This window comes from Siniperca chuatsi, linkage group LG23 (assembly GCF_020085105.1).
Source record: "Siniperca chuatsi isolate FFG_IHB_CAS linkage group LG23, ASM2008510v1, whole genome shotgun sequence".
NCBI classification, from domain to species: Eukaryota; Metazoa; Chordata; class Actinopteri; order Centrarchiformes; family Sinipercidae; genus Siniperca; species Siniperca chuatsi.
Genome location: NC_058064.1, coordinates 20192698 through 20212952, shown reverse-complemented (window position 1 = coordinate 20212952; position 20255 = coordinate 20192698). Strand labels below are relative to the sequence as shown.

Genomic DNA, 20255 nt, shown 5'->3' with positions numbered 1-20255 from the left:
TGCCTGCAGCTGGCTGTTCCCAGAGCAGTTCTATTGGAAAGCTCGGATTTCTCCACATGCCGAAGCGGTGTGAATAGGGATTCCATTTAGGCTTGACTGCTTATCCTTGGTATTTAGATCCGGTGATCAAATCTAAATTTCGGATCTTGAATTTCACTGTGTGAATTTGACCAAACCAATTTCAGCGAGCAGATGTTATGACTTGAATTTTCAGATCTGCGTTGAGCTTATTGAAATTGAGCACTTTGAATATAGATTTTGAATATTGGGCGCTTTCTTTGCTTCCACATTGGGATGTGGATGGTCAGAGAAAGTTCAAGGAGGACATTCACATCCAACACCAGAGAGCATCTTTGAACAGAGACAGAGGTTACACCCCCCAGTACTGTCACCTATTATTTCCAGAAATGAACATCCATGCTCTAGTAAATGTTAGCTGTCACACTGCAGCGGTTCACGGTTCTCCAGATCTGGAGCATCAACATTCAAGATTCAATACTTTATTGCCATTTCAACATAGTCCATAGGAATTTGGTTTGGTGAGCTCACACAAAACAAAACACAAACTCCAAGAAGTCCACCTCACGTGGTGTAAAGTCTTTCTTTCCAGTAGGTCGAAGCGTTGGATTTTCACTGTGGGAGATAAAAAGCTTCAGTGGATGCACTCCAACGTGTTTTATATGAGAGTTAAAAGCTCTCCGTAATGTCACACTAGATGAGATATTACACATTCATGGAGATTTCCTAATTGCTTTACTGCAATATCAGTTTCAGACAGTTAAAGTCTTGTTAAGTATATTTTCATCTTTCTCATTCAGCACCTTAATATTTATCTTTAATCTTCTTCTTTTTTTAAATATATGTTTGGGGGTTTTTTGTTTAGTTTTTTTCTTCACAGAATTCAACAATCTAGCTCGTATATCACTCAAATGAGACTGAAGGGGAAGTAAGTTCTGTTTTACTGTACTGCACTTTGGTCTATTTATTCCTGTTCTGTTGTTTGTGTTTCTGTAAATATCATTTCTATTTAACTTGTGGCATCAGCTGAGTGTTTCAACTTTGAACTTAAATCATTCCCATTTATTCCAACCAGACTAAGATTGCTAACTTCTTTAAGAACTTGGGCATATAAAACAGGTACAGCTTATTGTTAGTGAATTTGGTTCTAGAGGTTTGTGATTGCTGTTACTGATTACGAAATTGACGAGACAGTGATCCATATGTGCTCAGGCTAACATCTCTCGTTTCAGAATCCCTTTGCACGACTCACTAGAAACAAATCAAACCCTGAGCCCATTTGAAGCATGTGTGTTTTGTATCGGCGGGGTTAGATATCCTCCAGTTATCACGTGTATTTGTTGTTGCACATAAATCAGACAAAATGTCTTCTTTATTTGTCTTGCAAAACAAGACATTTCAGGCAACATTAAAGGCTTTGTATGACTAATATACAACATGTTTAAAACATTTCATAATACATTTATTTGTAAATGTCTGTATGCTGTTTCAAAATGATTGTCTATTATTCAAAAGACATTTTAAACAGCTGCAATATTTTTTCTAAGGCATGCAGCAATAATGAATTCAAATAAGTACAGTACAGACCTTCTCAAAGTTCACCAAAGACTGGCATATAAAGACTACTTGTTAAATTAGTGAATCAGCGAGGATTAGATGCTGATTCATTATACAGAATGAGACTGTCCTGCAGGATAAGCCAACAGTCCATCAAGCATGAACATGCCCATATCACAATCCTACTGGTGCTGTTACATACTCTACAGGGTCCAGTCCTCTGCAGATGTCCTGCATGACAGTCAGCTGTCCAGTAGGACAAAATGTCTCGCAGGACAAGTTGTACCAACTGCACAATACCTGCACAGTTACCTCCGGTCTCTTTCCCAGCTGAAACATATTCCTGTGGAACATATCTGTAAGGGATACATGGACATAAGGGAAGATGGAGTACCAAACATAGATAAGTGGCCACCCAAGCTTCGGTCAAAGCCTGTCAGAAACCCTGCTGCTCTCTCCATGTTTAACAGGTGAAGATATTCCTCCAACCATATTTGTCTTGCAAAGCAGGACGGTTTGTGCTGCTTCCAGTTCTTCCGTATTGCTCTTCTGGCTGGGAGGCCGCCTGGATATTGTACAACTATATCTCTATTACTACGTCTCTACTCATAACTGTACACAAAAAGCTTATGATGTTGTTCATAAAGCTAAGCTGCCACCATTAGCTGATGCCCACCTACATCACTTTGATATTCACTCACATTGCCTTTAAATATATTACATATCATTACTCCAGTGTGAGGCAGCCTTTAGTATTGCTACAGTGCCAAAGATCACTTGCCTCTTAGTGCCTGTATATTTTCAGTGCCATGAATCGGGTATACATATGCTAAATTCAGTTTTCATGCCACAGCAGCACTGCTAAGCTGTGGTTTCAGGATCAGTTGAAAGATGGTTGTTTTATCGTTCATTTGTGCGATTTCGCAAATGACGTCCGTGACGAGCACAGCATCCAGTTCAACAAGTCTGATTCAATGGATTATGGAAAAAACCTCTCGTTTTATGGTAAGCAACATTACATTAATATTGCAATAATGTTGAGGTGCCACCTGCTAAGTGCTACTTACATGTTAATGCATCAGTAGTAATAATACATAATAATACATTAAAATTATATATAAGATATAATGTAACAATGGCTGGGGTTATTCTGCTGCACACTGAGTACTTTTACTTTTGATACACTGTGGTATTACCACTAGTAAAGGACCTGAATACCTCTTCCACCAGTGTGTGCTACATCAGTTACAGAAGTATGTCACGTCTTCTCTGTATCAGACATTTTATGTGGATAATGGGGAAGACTCTGTGCTGAATTTGTTACAGCATTCTCCAGCCAACTCCTTGAGGAAATGGACATGCGTGATCATTTTCTGCAGTATGGTGTTTGTTCACAGCGCAGGACGACATACACAGTGGAATAAAGCTATGAATAAGACGGGATGGTACAAATGTGTGAAAAACACGCCCTTATGACCATTCTACAAACACTTATGGAGAAAATCAAGGAAGAAATGTGAAGATATTTAAATGCTGTCTCGATTATTATTATTATTATTGTTGCCAACATTAATATACAGTATAATTTTGTTACGCTGGGCTGTAGTATGAGTATGGAGCAAGATGGTCTGAGTTCCTCCTATGATGCCATAAGATTTATTGTTATAGACCAGATGTACAACCTTCTCCTTGGTATACCAAATCATATATTCCGACTGTGGACTGTAGTTTGAATAATAAGTACAAATAAAAAACTAAATATCCAATTAAAACAATATTCACCCCCTTTAAGTCATTTAATATTTTAAGCCTATTGTCCACATTCTTTTAGAGAATAGATCAAATAAATCTGCAAGGTTTGCAAAAAATCTCCGGATTGTGAGACAAAAGTTCTAATTCTGATAATAAAGTCATTTGTTTCTGGTGTTGTGTGGTAGTAGGGCAAAATGTGTACGTATGGCTAAAAGATGTTCCAGCAGAACACCCACACAAAAACAGGTCAAACAAGGAAGAAAACCCATAGCTCTAAAACTTGATACTTTTGGAAACTATGGAAACAATCTTTATTTCCACGACTGACGGCTCCATAAAGAATGCAAAAGGAGACCAGAAATTAATCATAATCAACAAAACAGTATTTCTCTTAACCATTCAGATTAGACGCTTCACTAACTTCAGTACTTCACGTTTCACAGAAGTTCAGCTCTTGATCCCAAAAACTGTACACTGTTACATTTACACCATAAGCATGTGTACAATCACAGATATTAATAAACCCAGGCATGCACTTTAACTTTATTATAATGAACATATAATCATCAATGTCATCTTGCTGTTGTGCGTCATTAACAGATGTGGAACATGAGAGGGGAGCAGCTACACTTACAAACGCAGTACACTGATGGAATATAAACTCATTTTTGACAAGATTGAAAACATTCAACAATAAATTCAGTTTGAGAATAAATTAGTGGAATGATAGATCTGAAACCACAACTACTGCTGAGATACTTTGAAAAATGTACTACCTACATTTGTTACAGCATCCACCAGTGCCCCATATCAAAAAATGTCCTACCAGCTCACTGTTAATGTTTGAATCTCAACTGTGTCCACTGTTTAACAAGCACAAACCCCGTCCATGGCTCAGTTCCAGAGCTCAGTGCAGCAAACTGGTGAAGCTGGGCAATATCACTATAAGATATTATATATATTATATACTGTATATATTCTCTCAATATTTTAAAGGATAAAGCTGGTGATATGATATTCATCTTATTGTCAACAAATCCCATGAAAAGATAAACTAAGCCTGATATATCTGATTTCTCTGCGCCATAGAGCTCCATTTTAGTATATTGACTCAATGTCACATACACAGTCCAGCCAGAAACACTCATTAGAGCACCAAATGTGGATTAATCCGCCACCGAAAAACTGGAATGTGTCTATGCAGGACTGAAAAGTACAGGGTGAGCTGCAATTAGGCCAGTTGGGGGTGCTAGTGGGCTCTATATCAAAACATGTAGTATACCTTTAACTCACTGGCTGTCTCCTATGATGAGTACATTTTGGTTTCAGAATAAACAAAGCTTACTTGATATAGATCGACTTAATTCAAAAGCAGAATCAGCTACAAAAAGTATGGGTGAATTAAACAGAAGCACTTAGTGCAGCTGCCTGTAAAGAGAGTTCACCGAGCACAGACAGGTTTTTTAATTTATGAAGATTCCCCTCTAAAATCTAAATTTTGGTGAACTTCAGGATGGCAACACTCACATGAATGCAGGGTAATCATAGCATCAGTCGTATCTGTGGGTTTCAGTGAGGACTGACAACAAGCTGAATAGGAAAAGCAGTTTAAAGTGGTAGTGCAGCTCTCAGTGCTTCTTCATAGAGTCGAGGAGACGCAGGATGTGCAGGAAGAGGTTGACGATATCCAGGTAGAGGTTGATGGAGGCCAGAATGTGCTCCTCAGGGGAGAGCTGCTTCATCAGCAGGTTGGTGTCGTAGATGATGAATCCGCAGAAGACCAGAGCCCCGGCACCAGCTAGGACCAGCTCTGTGCTGTCACTGTTGAAGAAGAACTGCAGAGAGACCAGAGTCAGCATTCAACTTCAATTCATTTATATAGCGCAAATTCATAATAGAAGTTATCTCACTGCACTTGTCCTATAGAGCAGGTCTAGACTGTATGAGCATGAAGGGGGGACAAGGCTGGCTTCTCTTTACAGCTTTATTGGGGCAAGTAAAATTCCACGTTGGGCTAGTAAATCTAGCAACTCACGTAAAAAATAATTAAACACATTGTTTTGTCCGGAGCTGATGATGGACGTAGCTAAGGAGTGAGCCATCTCACTTCCTTCTCATCTCTGTTTGAGCGTTGCACATGCACAGTACCGATCGGGCACTCGCGAGTACGGATGAGTAACCAAACCCAGTATTAAACGGGCCCCGGGGCTAAATCATTAAAGACCATAGTATCACGCTGCAGCCTCTCCCCGGCTGAGCTCCTCCACATGGCAAATTCTTGTAAAGTTAGCTGCTGGCTGAGACAAACCAGTCCCTCTACCAGCACTGGCCTACCTACAGGCAGTGAATCACATCAGCAGCAGAGGGAGGACAGAAGACACGAGGAAGGACTGATACTGACTGAAATTTAGAAAGAATGAAGAACACATCACTCAGTATTTGATGTCAGGAATATGATTTATTTTATTGACATTTTAGATTTGTTTTTAGTGAGATATTATTGAGTTTATATAGTGACTTTGCTGTTGTAAATAGGGTTGGGCATTGTCTACCAAAATGGCACATGACGACATCCACATCGGGATGGACAATGGCATCGTTGTTGCCAATCCTCACATACTCACCTGGTCTTTCTTTACTTTTCCTCCCCATTTGTTATAAGAGTAGCATGACTCCTTTAAGCAACAGGGCAGTGTGTAGTGAGTGTGTGGGCGAGCGAGCGAGAGAGAGAGAGTGACGGTGGCTGCACTCAGAGCAGACAGGTGTTGGCGATCGAAGCAGAGGGAAAGGTTAGCAGTGAAGTTGTCTAGTGGCAGTAAATGTACAGTGTAGGTTATAGTTTGCCCATGAATAAACGCTGCTGCTCCTCAATACCCAAGAAGTTCCCGTGTCTTGCTTCCCAGCTGCTGGGTCAAATGAAGGTGGTTATCACCGAGGTTAGCATCAACTTCAGCCCTGTCAGCCATCGGCAATGGACATTGGCATCATTCAATGGCCCAACCCTAGTTGTTAACATTACTGCTCTAGAAACAACATTTAGTTATATTTATAATATTCAAATCTAATCCTGTTTTTTAAAAAGCAATTATTTAGTGATGAAAAAGAACCAAAACTGATAAGGAGTATCGATAAGAGTAGTATCGATAAAATCCTAACGATACCCTACACGTGAGAAAAGAGAAAACAGCGGCGGGTAAAGACAAAGTTTAAGATAAATCACTCACTCACAATTAACGAGTCCCTCTCTGGGGAGGAGGTCGACTTTCATACATTATCATTGCATTTGTTACTTGGATTATTGCAATTCCTTATTATCAGGCTGCCCCAATAAGTCCCTTAAGACTCTCCAGTTGATCCAGAATGCTGCGGCATGTGTACTGACAAGAACTAGGAAAAGAGATCAGATTTCTCCAATATTAGCTTCTCTGCACTGGTTCCAGAACAGAATTTAAAATCCTTCTCCTCACCTACAAAGCTCTTAATGGTCAGGCACCATTGTATCTTAAAGAGCTCATAATACCTTATTACCCAAATAAAACACTGCGCTCCCAGGATGCAGGGTTACTTGTGGTTCCTAGAGTCTCCAAAAGTAGAATGGGAGCCAGAGCCTTCAGCTATCAAGCTCCTCTCCTGTGGAATCAGGTCCCAGTTTGGGTTCGGGAGGCAGACACCATCTCCACATTTAAGAGTAGGCTTAAGACTTTCCTCTTTGATAAAGCTTATAGTTAGGGCTGGCTTGGATGAATCCTGAACCATCCTTTAGTTATGCTGCTATAGGCCTAGACTGCCGGGAGACTTCCCATGATGCACTGAGCTCCTCTCTCCTCCTCTCCCTCTCCATCTATATGCATTCTTTTCCCATTAATGCATGTTACTAACTCAACATCTTCTCTCTCCTCTCTCCTGTCGCTTTCAGCAGGTATTTCTGCCTCCGGAGCTGCAGAGTCTGGATCTGTGATTGTGGGCCACCTGCTGCCCCTGTGTTCCTGCCCGACAACTGCTACTACAATTATTATTATTATTATTAGTCATATTATTGTCTTCTTCTTCTTATCATTATTATTCCTATAATTATTATTACTATTATTATTTTATTAATATTACCACTACCATTGTATTATTATTTTAAAATTCTATGTGGAATTTGCATTGTGCTATTGTATGCTGTTTTTAGTTTTTTCCAAATCTAATTTTGTGCTGCCGATCCAATAAGCGATGGCACTATCAGCAGCAGCAGCATCCAAGGGGGATAAAAAAGATTGGCGTGTGAGGGATGAGGCATTTCATATCGTGAGTGACCTTGTTTCCCCACCACAGCCGAGACAATGTCTGCCTTGACCCAGGTCAAAAGCATGATTACATAACAAGTTGAATAATCAAATATAGACCCCCTAGAACGATTAAACTTTACACAGTGGCTTAGGAAATATCTGGAACAGCCACAGCCCAACACTGCATAATCCGGCGACTCTGCTACTGGGGAAGGGAGTCAAAGTATAGACCCTTCATCTTCTACTACTCCATCTGTAACAAAGGCCAGAACATTCGAGACAAGAGAGAGAAAGATGCCTGACCAATCAGTGTTGAGAGTCAGCGCATCGGGGCCCTCTTACTCATCACTTGTGCCCAGAAAGCTAAAGAGGAAGGACCTCAACAACTGTGAATGGACTTCTTGAAGTTATGTGTGTAGCCCAAAATGTAAGTCATAATTACTCTGTAGCTGTTGTGGGTCTTAATGCCTTGCTACCTGTGGAAACTCTAAGATTAATTTATTGGCCTTCATGAGTAGTATGCTACTGTGTGTAGAACGTTCTGGACTGTGTTACAATGTAACATGAGCTTGAGTGAGAGATTCGTTACCCATCGCTTTGGTAATATTGCTGTTGCTGTGTTTTTAGTCCATTGATGATACTGATAGATGTGTGGATAGTTTACAAGTTGTGCAGCCATATGTTCATATTTGGATTGAGTTATAGTCGTAATTTCTAGCAACGCATAAGCGCTGTAGAGTCAGACCGGTGCCAGTGGCAACATGGAGCCACGTGATTAGCTATTAAAGGCAGATCACTGTTTTGCTCCAAAATAGATAATTGAGTTGTAATTGTAATTCTCAGTTTGTGTTAATGTGATGTTACCATGTCATCTATGAGAATTCTACCTCAGCCTATATTACATGGAAATTAATGTAACTCCTTTTCATATTGTTCTATATGCTGGTAGCTACAACATACAGTTTCATCATATTTTTCTCCTGCTCTCTGGCAGGTGGGTTTGACATGAGCAGAACAATCCACTCTGATGTGTGGATATTATAAAATAAACACATTACACAGAGACAAACACACTTAAAAAAAACCAAACTTGAATACATGTTGGTAAAGATTAAGACTGATTCTGCAAAGAACAGAAACTAAAAGTAATGTGTGATCTTTGGAGCACTCCTGTTTTATTTGTGGTCACATCTCTCTTTGTCTGTTCTCTCAGTTTGTTTGTTTTTCTTATATTATGTCTTTGTTTCAGTTTCTTTATTGTTATATTGGTTTCTCTTTCTGTTGTTTTTACTCTTTGTTTCTTAATTTCTCTTTTTCTTTGTATCTTTCTGAATATTTTTCTTTCTGATTTCTCTCTATTTGCTCATTTCTTTCTTCCTTTCTCTTTTTGGCTGCTTCCAGACTGACTTGAAAAAAACACACAGCTTCCTCATTCATTTCAATGCGGCCATTTCGTTGATGCAATGGGAACAATGACGCAAAGGGATCTGGCAAAAAAATAAATAAAACATGGAGTTGTACGCCAAAATAAGCTGAACCTGGCTTAATGCGACATCATCTGGCAAGGTGCTGTGTTGGCCAAACAAAGAAATGCAAGTAAACATTCCTGGTAGATTACCATGAAATCCTTTCTCACAGTATCATAAACCACTGTGCAGTGTTTTGTTGTCGAATAAGCCTTCAGACTCATGGATCCTGTTACTTACACCAGACTTCCTGGATCATATTTCACCTGTAGCGACACGCCCACAGCTACACAGCTCCTTGAGTGCAGTCTTCTGTCTGAATTAGGGGTGTCGCGACATACCGGTATTGACGATAACCGTGATATTTAAAAATAAAATACTGATATCATGTTAATAATACACATGATAATAAGTGTAAATAATCCAACGGCTCTTAAATCATTTCCGTTTCTTTCTGTTTTTGCTTTGTTATAGTAATGCACCTTAACGCTGGTTGCCACCCGCCATAAAACAAAAATGAATTTGGCATTCACCTCACAAGGCCTCTTATGTGTCTTTATCTCTTTGTTTCACTCCTTCTGACAGTGTTTTTCTCTCTTTTTATTTCTTTCATATGAAATAGGCACATTAATGTCAGGCAATTCCACCTACCCTCATGAAGCTTGCAATGATAAGGATCCACAGGCAGGCGAACAGCCTGTAAGGACAGAACAGATAAGATACTATAAGTCTGACGGTGGCTCTCTCTAGAGGAGGAATACAGCAGCTTTGATAAAACCACTGTGCAGACTATCAGCAGTGAGCAGCGGCCATGACAAACTCACCCTGCTCCCATTTTGCTGAAGTCTCTCTTGGACTGGAAGGTGTAGGCTGTCAGTCCAGCAAACACAGCACAGGTCAGGAACAAGGCTTGCAGTACAGTGGAGTATTCATAGAAGGTCACTGTGGAGAGAAAGACTCTGCAGTCAGGACAGTCTGCCAACAGGCTCAAAGGACGGTGCCTGACAGACTCCTTCAAAAAGTACTTACAAGCTGTGGCCACAGAAACTGCTTCCAGCAGAGTCTGAAAACAACACACAATTAGTGGCACTTACACGCTAACCAGCTAGGAGCTATTATCAAATAACCAGCAACTGTAAAGGTTACAATCACTGGGCAGCTAATCCAGCATCACAAAATGAAACTGGTAAATAGCTCATCTAAATGTTGCATTACCTAACATTGAGCCAGTGTGATAAAACAGACTGGAAACAACAAAAGCTTACAAATACGAGCAGCAGGTAGAGGTTGACTGGATGTTGGTGTCTGTACATGGCCAGGGCCAGCAGAAGAACCAGAGAGCCCAGAGACGAAACCAAAACCACAGCAGGACTGAGGAAGAAACCAGACCGTCAGTCAGACAACATGGGCAACACAAGCTTCATGGATATTATTCATAAAAGATGCACACAACCAACAATTCCAACATCGGTTTTTAAGTAAGACTAAACGATTATACTATGTTTCATGCTTTTAGTAAGAGTCCAAATAGGACTATAGTCATTCACATCTTGGTAAGATGATCAGACCATCCTCACCTGGCATGGACAAACTCCTTGATGGTTTGAGAGAACATGAAGAGGGCAGAGGTGGCTGTGGTCAGGATGATCTGCAAGCTCAGGAGGGTGTACACCTTCCTTAGGAAGTCTGATCAACACAGACAGCAGTGCAGACACAGCATTACAGTGGCTGAATCCTCAGCTGGATGTGTACACTTTTTTGACCCAGAGGCAACGACCTGTGTGTGTTTATTTGTGAGAAACTCAGCTTGCTTTAACGTTAACAGCTAGCTATAGTTCAATCTCAAGCAGAAACAGTAAAGGTAATGCTGACTTTGGCCCAGTATAAGCAGCTCGTTTACTTAACAATAAGTGGTACAGGTGTTACTTCAAGCCAAGGTAAACCTTTTCAAAGTAACGTCAGTTATGTTTAAACCATATAACTTTATCAGTGCTAACAACATTGTTCCTGTAATGGTTTCACTGTTAGCTAACCTTATATTTAAACCAGTGCTATCCAGCTAGCATTGTGCTGGAAACCGAGCTAATACATGGTTGTTAACGATAGCTATAATAACAACAGTACAATGGCAGTAATCTATGTTTCTACAGTAATTAACGTTAACTAGCGTTAACTGACGTGGCAAGGTGCTGTCAATACTACGACCCAAACATCATGCTGCTCCACTCACCCATACGGATCTGGATGCTGGCTGTAGCAACATTTGTGCCATAGTTAAAATCGTCTTCAATAGAGGACCGGGGGTATTTTTCACTACTCATCGTGTTACTGTAACGTCTTCTCAGCTAGATAAAGAAAGGCAGTTACTGTGGACCCTAGAGAATACGGAAGGATTGGCGTTACTTAGTTTGAGAGGCTGCGCTCAGGCTTGACGTCGGCGAGCTATGTAAAATAACAAAGCTCTTTTTTTTGTTTTCAATAATCTTTATTGAAAATGGACAATGATGAGAGCTATGGAGGACCGGAACTGCCAAAATCAAAAATAAATAAATGACTCAATAAATAAATTAATATGCCATTAATGCACCAAAAATAATAATACAATTAATGTACAAAATTAATCATAAATAACTTATAAATGTGACACAAATTGATATTTCTGTTGTAATTTGCTTCTGTATTTATTTACAAAACTACTAAATCCCCTATTTATTACTTTCCCATTTAATTTTCCATTTTATTCATTTATACATTAATTCATTTAGTGATTTACGGAGTTTACTGATGAACAGATAGCTTCACTTGTTGCCAAAGTAGCTAACCGCTAACTGCTGCTAACTGTAATGTTAGCTGCCCTCAGCTAGTTAGCCGTGCAGCTTCAGCCCGATTAACTGACTCTGTAACAGCACAGCCAAAGTAGCTAAACGCTAACAACAAGTAGTTAAAGCCATCTTATTTTAACCTATGCACTTTCACTTGTTTTAAATACTGAGCTTACCGGTGTATAATGGTGAAATTAACAGCATAAGCATTACATGCCTTTTTACATATATAGTAGTATATACTTGTTTTCAGATAAAAGAACAGCCACTATATACAGTATATATATATATATATACACACATTTGGTTCCACAACTATTTATTTATCTGCAGAAATATGAATGTGCAAAATACAGCGTTTGTGTGCTGAGGGCTGCTAGTGCGTCGTAAACACACTGCAGCCTGCAGATCAGTGTAACCGTCCGTATTTTATTATGAATTTTTTTATCCATGGAGGTTTTATATTTGTAAAACTTTCCTTGAGCCGAGAAAAGTGATTTAAAGCCAAAATGTGGCCTGCAACAGACTAAGGCAGGCATGTCCAAAGTCCGGCCCGGGGGCTGAGTTCAAATTTCCATCGGCCCGCAGCATCTGTCATAAAATCAATAATATGCGGCCCGCCAGCACTGTTGACAACAGTGAAATACATGCGTGCAAAAAAAGCTATTTTATATTTCACCAGAAGATGGCAGTAGACCTGTGGCCACACTCTCGCCGCCTGACCCTTGTGTGATCCTTTCCGCCCATTTCTGAAATGGCGACTGCAACTAAAAAAGAAAGTTAACTGCGAGGGCTGCCGCTTCCAGGACAAGTGGAAATTGGAGAATTTCACTGAAATACGAAACAACTGTGACTGCCTAATTTGCCAAGAGACTGTAGCTGTTTTCAAGGAATTCAATATCAAGAGGCACTACCAGACGAAACACAGCTACATCATCCGTCCAGTGTCACGCCTCTTTTATACGTCACGGGTGCCGAAAAGATTTCCCCAAAGGATCCACCTGCTCGCTCATAGCTCCTCCGGCAAGCCTCCTCTCTCCTTGAGATGCACTTTAGGGAATTTAGATGTCCTTCAAGATGGCGGGCGGAGATCGATTTCCGGGTCACAGGCAGGAGGACGGAGGAGAGAGGAGAGGAGAGAGCGTCGGTTTGGCGGAAATGGAGTCAGAGGAGGAATCAGAGGGCGAAATTAGAAACGAGGACTCGAGAGGATTTGAAAATAAAAAGAAAAGGAAGAAGAGTAACTCAAGTGAATCCGGTCAGAAAGAGGAGAAGTATGTTGTTGGGATGATAGCTGTGACACAGACAGACGGCATTTTCAAGAATCCACATGAGGTCGGAAAGTTTGTAGGAGGAAAGCTCGGAGATGTCAGATCGGTCAGGATAACAGGAAGTGGGATGGTTATCATTGAATGTGTCAAAGCGTCAGAGAGACAGAGCTCTGAAGATTCATGCGTTTGGAGATTACAGCAGTGTGGACTGCTTCCCACTCGGACCAGAAGTAAAGAAGAAGGGGGTAGTAAGCGGCATGCCACTGTCGGTGGAGGCCGAGTCATTTCGGGAGGTTGAAGGTGTGTGTGAGGCAAGATGGCTGACAAGATTCAGAAATGGGGAAAAGGAGGACAGTAACTCAGTGTGTTTGACGTTTGAGGGGGATTTACCAGAAAGAGTGTACTTAGATTATGTGTGCTACAGGGTGAGGCCGTATGAGAGAGCGCCTCTCAGGTGTTTCTGCTGTCAGGAATATGGACGAGTTGCTTCATTATGTAGAGGAGGCATGAGATGTGGGAGATGTGGGGAGGACAATTGTAATATGGAGAAGTGTAAAGTGGAGAAAGAGCAAGCAAAGTGCCTGCACTGTGAGGGAAACCACCATACGGGATCAGCACAGTGTCCAAAAAGAATTAAGGAAATAAAAATGAATAAGATCAGAGCGGAAAAGGGATTGTCATATGCGGAAGCTGCTAAGAGTATGGAGAGGAACGGTGAAAGGGTGGTAGTTCAGAAGGAAAAGGAGAAGAAAGGAAATGGAGATGAGCAGAACATCAGTATGGACAAGAAGCGATTTCTGGCATTTATTGCCACGGTTATAAACTGTGAGGCTGAAATGAAGGGGAAGTCAGAAAGGATTAAGATGGTGCTGGACGCTGCAAGAAGATTCTTGAATGTTGTGGACATTTCTGGAGAGGGTCTGGATGTTACACTGAGGGAAGGAGTTGCACCAACTCAGACAGCTGGGTCTGGGTTATAGAATGGACTATGGCATGGGATCACGTTGGGTGGACATTGTAAATAGTTTAAACTGTGAAGCTGTTCAAATTCAGTAGGTGGCGGTAATGCGCAAGTAGGGACGCCAACCGCCATAAAACTCAACAGAAGAAGAAGAAGAAGAGAGGAGAGGAGGCGGCACAAAATAGAGAAATGAGCAGAGCCCTAGGGAAGCCTTGTTTTTAGCCCAGCCGTTTGTCGGAAATCCACAAGAAATGTGCACAAAACATATCAGGTTGATTGGTCGAGTAGTATGCGAGATTAGCTGACTGACTGTATAGGCTATATGGGACAGATACACACACACACACACACACACACACACACACACAGCAACAACCAAACGCATGATCCCCTCCAGGACATTTGCTGATGAATTTACATGTGTGTACTGTATATGAAACGTAGCTTCATATAAAGCTAATGTTATTAAGATTGGCTAATCTCATAATTCGCTAAATAATTTGAATAATTATGATGTATGCTGGTTTTTCTAGTTTTCTGAAACTAAACAGTAGGCTATTCAAGTCAAGTTAGTTTTATTTATATAGCCCAATATCACAAACCACAGTTTGCCTCAAGGGGCTTCAATGAAATAAAGCGAAATCAACAATTAAATAAATGAAATGCAATAATCTGGCTTCCTCGGTGAAACACCTCACAGTCTCTTAGACAAAGCAAAAATGAAACCAAAAAAAAAGAAAAAAAAGAAAACAGTTTCAGCTCGCACAGTGCAGAAAGAACATAACACATTTACATTATCCTTGAGTATGTTACAGGATAGAATGTGTGTGTGAGCATGTAAACATGACGTGGGAAGAAAACCAACCCCCTTTAGAAATAAACAGTGTGCGGCTCTTTTTTTTTTTAAGGATTGTAAAAACAACTCAGCAGGGTGACTCAGTGACACATGACTAAGATACGTGACACCCATAAGGAACCAATGGAAATACCAGCGTTGTTCCCAAATGGAGAAAATGGTGCTCGCCATGCCAGTAGAGCTTGTTTATGGAATTCTGAATTCGTATTGTAAAAAAAAAAAAAAAAAGAACTAGTCCTGCTGGGAAGGAAGAGCCAGATATCATCTTTTCTATTCGTGTTCAGTCACATCACAATTTTGGCTGTTTCAAACTGTAAAAAAGATAAAATCCCACCATTTAACTTACCCCACATTCTAGTGAATACAGATCTTTCTAAAGAAAGATCTGACATGGTTAATATTATTAAACATACACACCAGCCAATACAAAAATGGCAAGCTATGTCTCAATTTCTGGTGTTTTGACCGAGATTTTGTGTTTTATTTATTTATTCACTTCTTTTTTTGCCTCACCATTGATCATCTGTTATGTTGGTTGGGTCTCAATTTATAAATCATTTATGATGACTTTAGTTATTTATTTAATTTGAAGTCAAAATTGACAAGTCTGTCAAGTGAACAATTTGACTCACCAGAAAATGTGGTCTTTTATTGCTGTTATCAAAAGACAGTATGATATGATTATAATAGATGGAGGCACGTGATTCGCTGTGGCGACCCCTGAAAGGGAACAGCCGAAAGGAAAAGTATGATTATATGATTATTATTTTATTTTACAATTTTAGAACATATACAAACAAAAAGGAAAACAGTTACCCATACTCAAATACAGACAAACACAACACACAATAATAAATACACAAAATAAATATAGTAAAACACGTGCTGCTGTCAAGAACAGCACAAACGTGTAAACACAGTAATAACACTGGGGGCAAATTATTGTTTATGACCACCTAAAAAGCATAGTTAATACACAGCACGGTTAGATTACTGGGAGGAGGGGGGCAAGAAGATGTGAAGAAATAAACAAGAATGGAGGCTGGAAAGAAGAAACAAAAGTAAAGAAGGCAGGAGAGTACATGGGGGCCCTCCTTCCTGTCTCCCTGACAGCTGTACTACACAGAAAAAGCTCAAAGAAAGGCTGTTTCTCTGCAGTGTAATGAAGGTGCGAGCCTGGGACTTCAGGGAGTTTCCACGAACTTTCCCTGGCCACAAAGAACCAAACCTGTTCGGTCATATTTTACCTAGTAACAGTGTAATGGGAATTAATGATTGGCTAGTGTCGTGTAGTGGGCAGTCTCAGAGCGCTTTGATAATGTTGCCGTGCTGGATGCTTTCACTTTATTTTAGCTCTCCGAAGAAAGCGGACGCACGCGACACGGTGCCATTCGACCTCCTGTGAAAGTGCTAAAGAAGACCTGCTCAGACATGAGGTTCGTGCTGTTTCTGGCGGCTGTCGCAGCTGTCTACTGCGCAGAGGACTCCAAACACAGTGAGTACGAGCTTCTGCTCTTTCTGAACTTACACCGGGCCGTTCTACCGAGCAGCATCAGGAGCTGGATCTCAAGCAAAATGGCCTTTATCCTTAAAATGGCCTTTATCCTTAAAATGGCCTTTATCCTTAAAATAGGCCTTTATTCTTAAAATAGGCCTTTATTCTTAAAATAGGCCTTTATTCTTAAAATAGGCCATTATCCTTGGTGGCACAATAATCATAGATTAATGAGTTTTTAATAATTAATTAGTTCAGCCAACATATAGAATACAAGGCAGGCAATAAAGTGTACATCTGAAATAAGCTGCTCGTGATCTGTTGAGAGGTTCATGTAAAAGAGAAAGATTAAACATGTGAATTGTACATTCGGTGGAATTCCCCTCACAGCTCTGGATTCAGTTTCGATTTTGTGTAATAGCAACTCTGCAGTGGCAGCAGCCTCCAGTGGCCCGGGCCAGCACCAGCTCTGAGAGCTGCAGCCCAGACTCCAAAGGGGGTTCTGAGTTCTCAGAGAAACGAACCCCTCCTATGAGTTCCTATGGGGAGAGTACTAATAGAAACATGATGCGGGTTCTGTGAGAGCGGGTCTTCCTGTGCTCCAGGTGTTGAGCTGAGCTGAGAGTGGTGACTGTGAAGGCCAGAGCAGATGAGTCCTGTCATTATCACACACACATCAAACCATTCAGTGAGCTCTGCGACCAGTGTGGAAGCATTGTTATATTTCTGCACTGATGACTTCATTTGTCACCTCTCCACATTAAACATTCTGAGCGCTTTATAGAAGCAAAGCAATGAATAAACAAAACGGCACCTATCCTGTGTTTCCACACCAAACAACTACCTAAAAATCCGAGTCCTTTCACTTTTGATGTGGCAGGATCAGTCCCCCCCCCCCCCTCCAGGCCGCTGCTCATACAGATACGAGGAGTGTTTTCATATTTCCTGCAGTAAGTTGCAAGTAACATGGCACACTGTGTGGTTCGCTGTTAGTCTGACATCACTTCCTTCTCCATGTTGCCTCTAGCTCCACCCAAGGTTCAGGTGTACAGCGTTAAACCGGCAGAGTTCGAGAAGGAAAACACCCTGATTTGCCATGTGAGTGGCTTCCACCCCCCTGACATCACCATCCAGCTAATGAAGGATGGAGTAGAGATCCCTAATGCCAAGCAGACCGACTTGGCCTTCAAACAGGACTGGCACTTCCATCTGACCAAGAACGTGCCCTTCACACCCACGAGCGGACAAAAGTACAGCTGCAAGGTCACTCATGGGGCGGTCACTAAAGACTACGCCTGGGGTGAGTTATTCTCAGCCATAATGTGTGTGTCACGTTCTCATAAGCAAGGAGCGGGCAGAAAAAAAGAGACATTAGGAAGAAATGATTTAACAAAATGATAGTGATACAATTCAAAACATTCAGAGCGCACACACCTTTTGAACCAAGTGAATTTCAGTGTTATTTTATTAATATAGGAATTTTTAATGAAGTGATATGCATCTTGATGCAGGTCTGCAGCAAAATACACCGTGGTAGACACTTATAGATGGCATGTATCAAGTTAGTTGCACTTGATAAACTAAATATCCAAAAATACAAGATACAAAATGTATTCAATAGGAAGCATGTTAATGCATATGGAGAAATCATCCAGCTTTTATGAGATTGATAAAAAAAAACTTCTGTATGCTTTTTCTTTTTACAGAGCCGAACATGTAACTCAGCTGACTCAGCGTTTATTCTTCACATCTTCAATCAACAGAATCGCAGTTCCTCCGGACTTCCTCACTTTTCTTTTCACAAAACCAAATCTCAACTTTAAATTTTCATTTGCTATTTTAGTGTAAGGGAATGCGTGGGTGGCAGGTAATTTAGTCATTTGTATTTAGCGTTTTGCTCGAGTGTTGCTTAGATTACTTGCAACTTTTTTTTTTAAAGCCTTTGATACTGAAAAGTGTATATATTCAGCTGAAATGATAAAATGCTTCTGTTTGTTTCTGTACACAAACTGTTAAGTTTTAATGGCATAATTTGTTTCTTCTCCCTAAATGAGGCAATCAAATGGTAATTGGTCAGATTCATAATATGTGAGTGGGGTGTTGGACCAGATAGATGCGTGTCCCATAATTTTGATTTGTTATTTAAAGTATTTGTTAATTCCCTGTACTAAATAAATGCCTCTTGAAAATTCCTTAATGGCTTCATTTTTTTTAACACAAACCTCTACAATGTATACTTTTATTATAAGGATATTGATCAATATGTTGTCTTTGTGGCTTTATGAAGTAGAAAATGGGAACACTTCAGGCGTCCATTTCAGGTGGACAGAGAAGTCCCTTAATGTTTTTAAGTCAGTCGGCCAGATTGTTCCCTTTCAGTCAGGGCTCCACCTGCGCTTCGTATGCGCTGGACGTCGACTGCTCACTTCAGGATGTCCCACTGTTTGAAATATCACGAGAAACACGTCACTTACTAGTCCAGAAAATCAGAAAGAGAACACAGATCATGTTCCTGACATGTGACAGTTTGGAAGCTGTCCTGTAAAAACTGAACGGATCAAATATTGCTCTCAGACTAACACTTGGTTTTAAAAAAAAAAAACACAAGATATTTTTTTACATTTCTTGTGTGAGTGAACTTGCTTTCTAAATAATATGATTTTATAATCGCATCAGGTGATTCAGTACACAGTGGAAACACTATTTATAACACATCACTGTTCCAGCCCAGTGTATTAGCACTGTGTCAAACAGCATTTCACTGCCTGAGGACAACAGTGTGGTCTGCTGTTGAGACCCTGTTCAACTCTGTCTATGTCCATCTAGCCTGTCTAAAGTTCCTGCCTTTTGACTGAGTACGTCATTAGTCCTTGTGTGAGGAAAAACAAGCTGTAGGCTCTAACAACTGTAGGCAGCTCACACACACATTGTTTGATGAAACTGCGCAACAGAGAGCAACATGTCGGAGTAAAATCTACCTAGCAACAGTTCCTCTTGGGGTTTTTTTTTACTGGTAGAATTAGAGGAGATATAATCTGCCGGGGATGCACTGTATTTAAACCAAGGTACGCCGAAAGTCGTTCCGGAGGGCGGGGTTAGCGGCGTTCTCTGGCTGCCTGACTAAAGCTTGGTTTATACTGGCGCACGGCACCGCCCGTCCTGCCGTTTACCAGAAGCGCTCCCGATTCAAAGAAATTCTACTTTCATTTTGGATGGCGGGACAGCTCCATCGTCTCTCTGGACAAACATAGACTAACGTTTCCAGTGTACGGAGACACAATGCAGCCGAAATCAAGCCAGCCTCCACCTCGCAGTACGCGCAGTGTGGAAGAACTGATGCAAAATAAAAGCACCCTTCTACTGAACGTGTCAGTCAGGCAGTGATGAATGATTGCATAAAAAAATAACCAAATGAAAAGATAATAAATATTAAATAATAAATAAAATGAATATTAATACAAAATAATATCTACTGCCTGCAAACTGCATTTCAGACAAAAATAAGTCTTTAAAGATCAAGGCTTTGTCAGTACAATTGTGTGAATGATTAGTCAAACTTGATAATAATAAACTTCATTAATAATAATGATCTAACCATAAAGCAAGGACTCTCTGTATGTATGTCCTTTGATTTTCTCGACAACTGTTCATCCGATCGTTTCACAGTTAGTTGGGTGTGTTGCTGACGACCCGAGGGAGTGCAGTGTTGAATTTGGTGCAATTTGGCCAGGTGGTGGCGCTAAAACGACACAGTTTACGTTTTGGCCTGTAACTTTTGGACCCTAA

The 20255-nt window shown here is 40.6% G+C and overlaps 2 protein-coding genes across 3 annotated transcripts; one reads left to right on the top strand and one right to left on the bottom strand.

The window, feature by feature from the left end:
* Window positions 1-3611: 3611 nt before the first annotated feature.
* Window positions 3612-11532, bottom strand: tmbim4 (transmembrane BAX inhibitor motif containing 4). Its single transcript, XM_044185886.1, has 7 exons — window positions 11295-11532; window positions 10642-10750; window positions 10330-10435; window positions 10094-10127; window positions 9889-10006; window positions 9716-9761; window positions 3612-5162 (listed from the first exon to the last, which is right to left on the bottom strand). The coding sequence occupies exons 1-7, from the start codon at window positions 11383-11385 to the stop codon at window positions 4956-4958; spliced, it is 711 nt and encodes a 236-aa protein (XP_044041821.1). The 5' UTR covers window positions 11386-11532; the 3' UTR covers window positions 3612-4955.
* Window positions 11533-15544: 4012 nt separating this feature from the next.
* On the top strand, window positions 15545-18661 carry b2m (beta-2-microglobulin). Of its 2 annotated transcripts, none has more exons than XM_044185888.1 (3): window positions 15545-16469; window positions 17497-17769; window positions 18176-18661. In XM_044185888.1, the coding sequence occupies exons 1-3, from the start codon at window positions 16406-16408 to the stop codon at window positions 18187-18189; spliced, it is 351 nt and encodes a 116-aa protein (XP_044041823.1). In that variant the 5' UTR covers window positions 15545-16405; the 3' UTR covers window positions 18190-18661. The 2 variants fall into 2 exon arrangements, with proteins under 2 accessions (XP_044041823.1, XP_044041822.1); XM_044185887.1 differs by lacking the exon at window positions 18176-18661 and adding an exon at window positions 17981-18021.
* The last annotated feature ends 1594 nt before the right edge of the window (window positions 18662-20255 follow it).

Excerpts from the sequence above, each read along its gene's own strand:
- tmbim4 (XM_044185886.1), bottom strand. The coding sequence starts at position 11,385 with ATGAGTAGTGAAAAATACCCCCGGTCCTCTATTGAAGACGATTTTAAC. Across the intron at positions 10,128-10,329 it reads TCTACCTGCTGCTCGTATTT|ACTCTGCTGGAAGCAGTTTC; the intron begins GTAAGCTTTTGT and ends TGTTGTTTTCAG. Across the intron at positions 5,163-9,715 it reads TCATTGCAAGCTTCATGAGG|TTCTTCTTCAACAGTGACAG; the intron begins GTAGGTGGAATT and ends GTCTCTCTGCAG.
- b2m (XM_044185887.1), top strand. The coding sequence starts at position 16,406 with ATGAGGTTCGTGCTGTTTCTGGCGGCTGTCGCAGCTGTCTACTGCGCA. Across the intron at positions 16,470-17,496 it reads CGCAGAGGACTCCAAACACA|CTCCACCCAAGGTTCAGGTG; the intron begins GTGAGTACGAGC and ends TGTTGCCTCTAG. Across the intron at positions 17,770-17,980 it reads CACTAAAGACTACGCCTGGG|GTCTGCAGCAAAATACACCG; the intron begins GTGAGTTATTCT and ends ATCTTGATGCAG.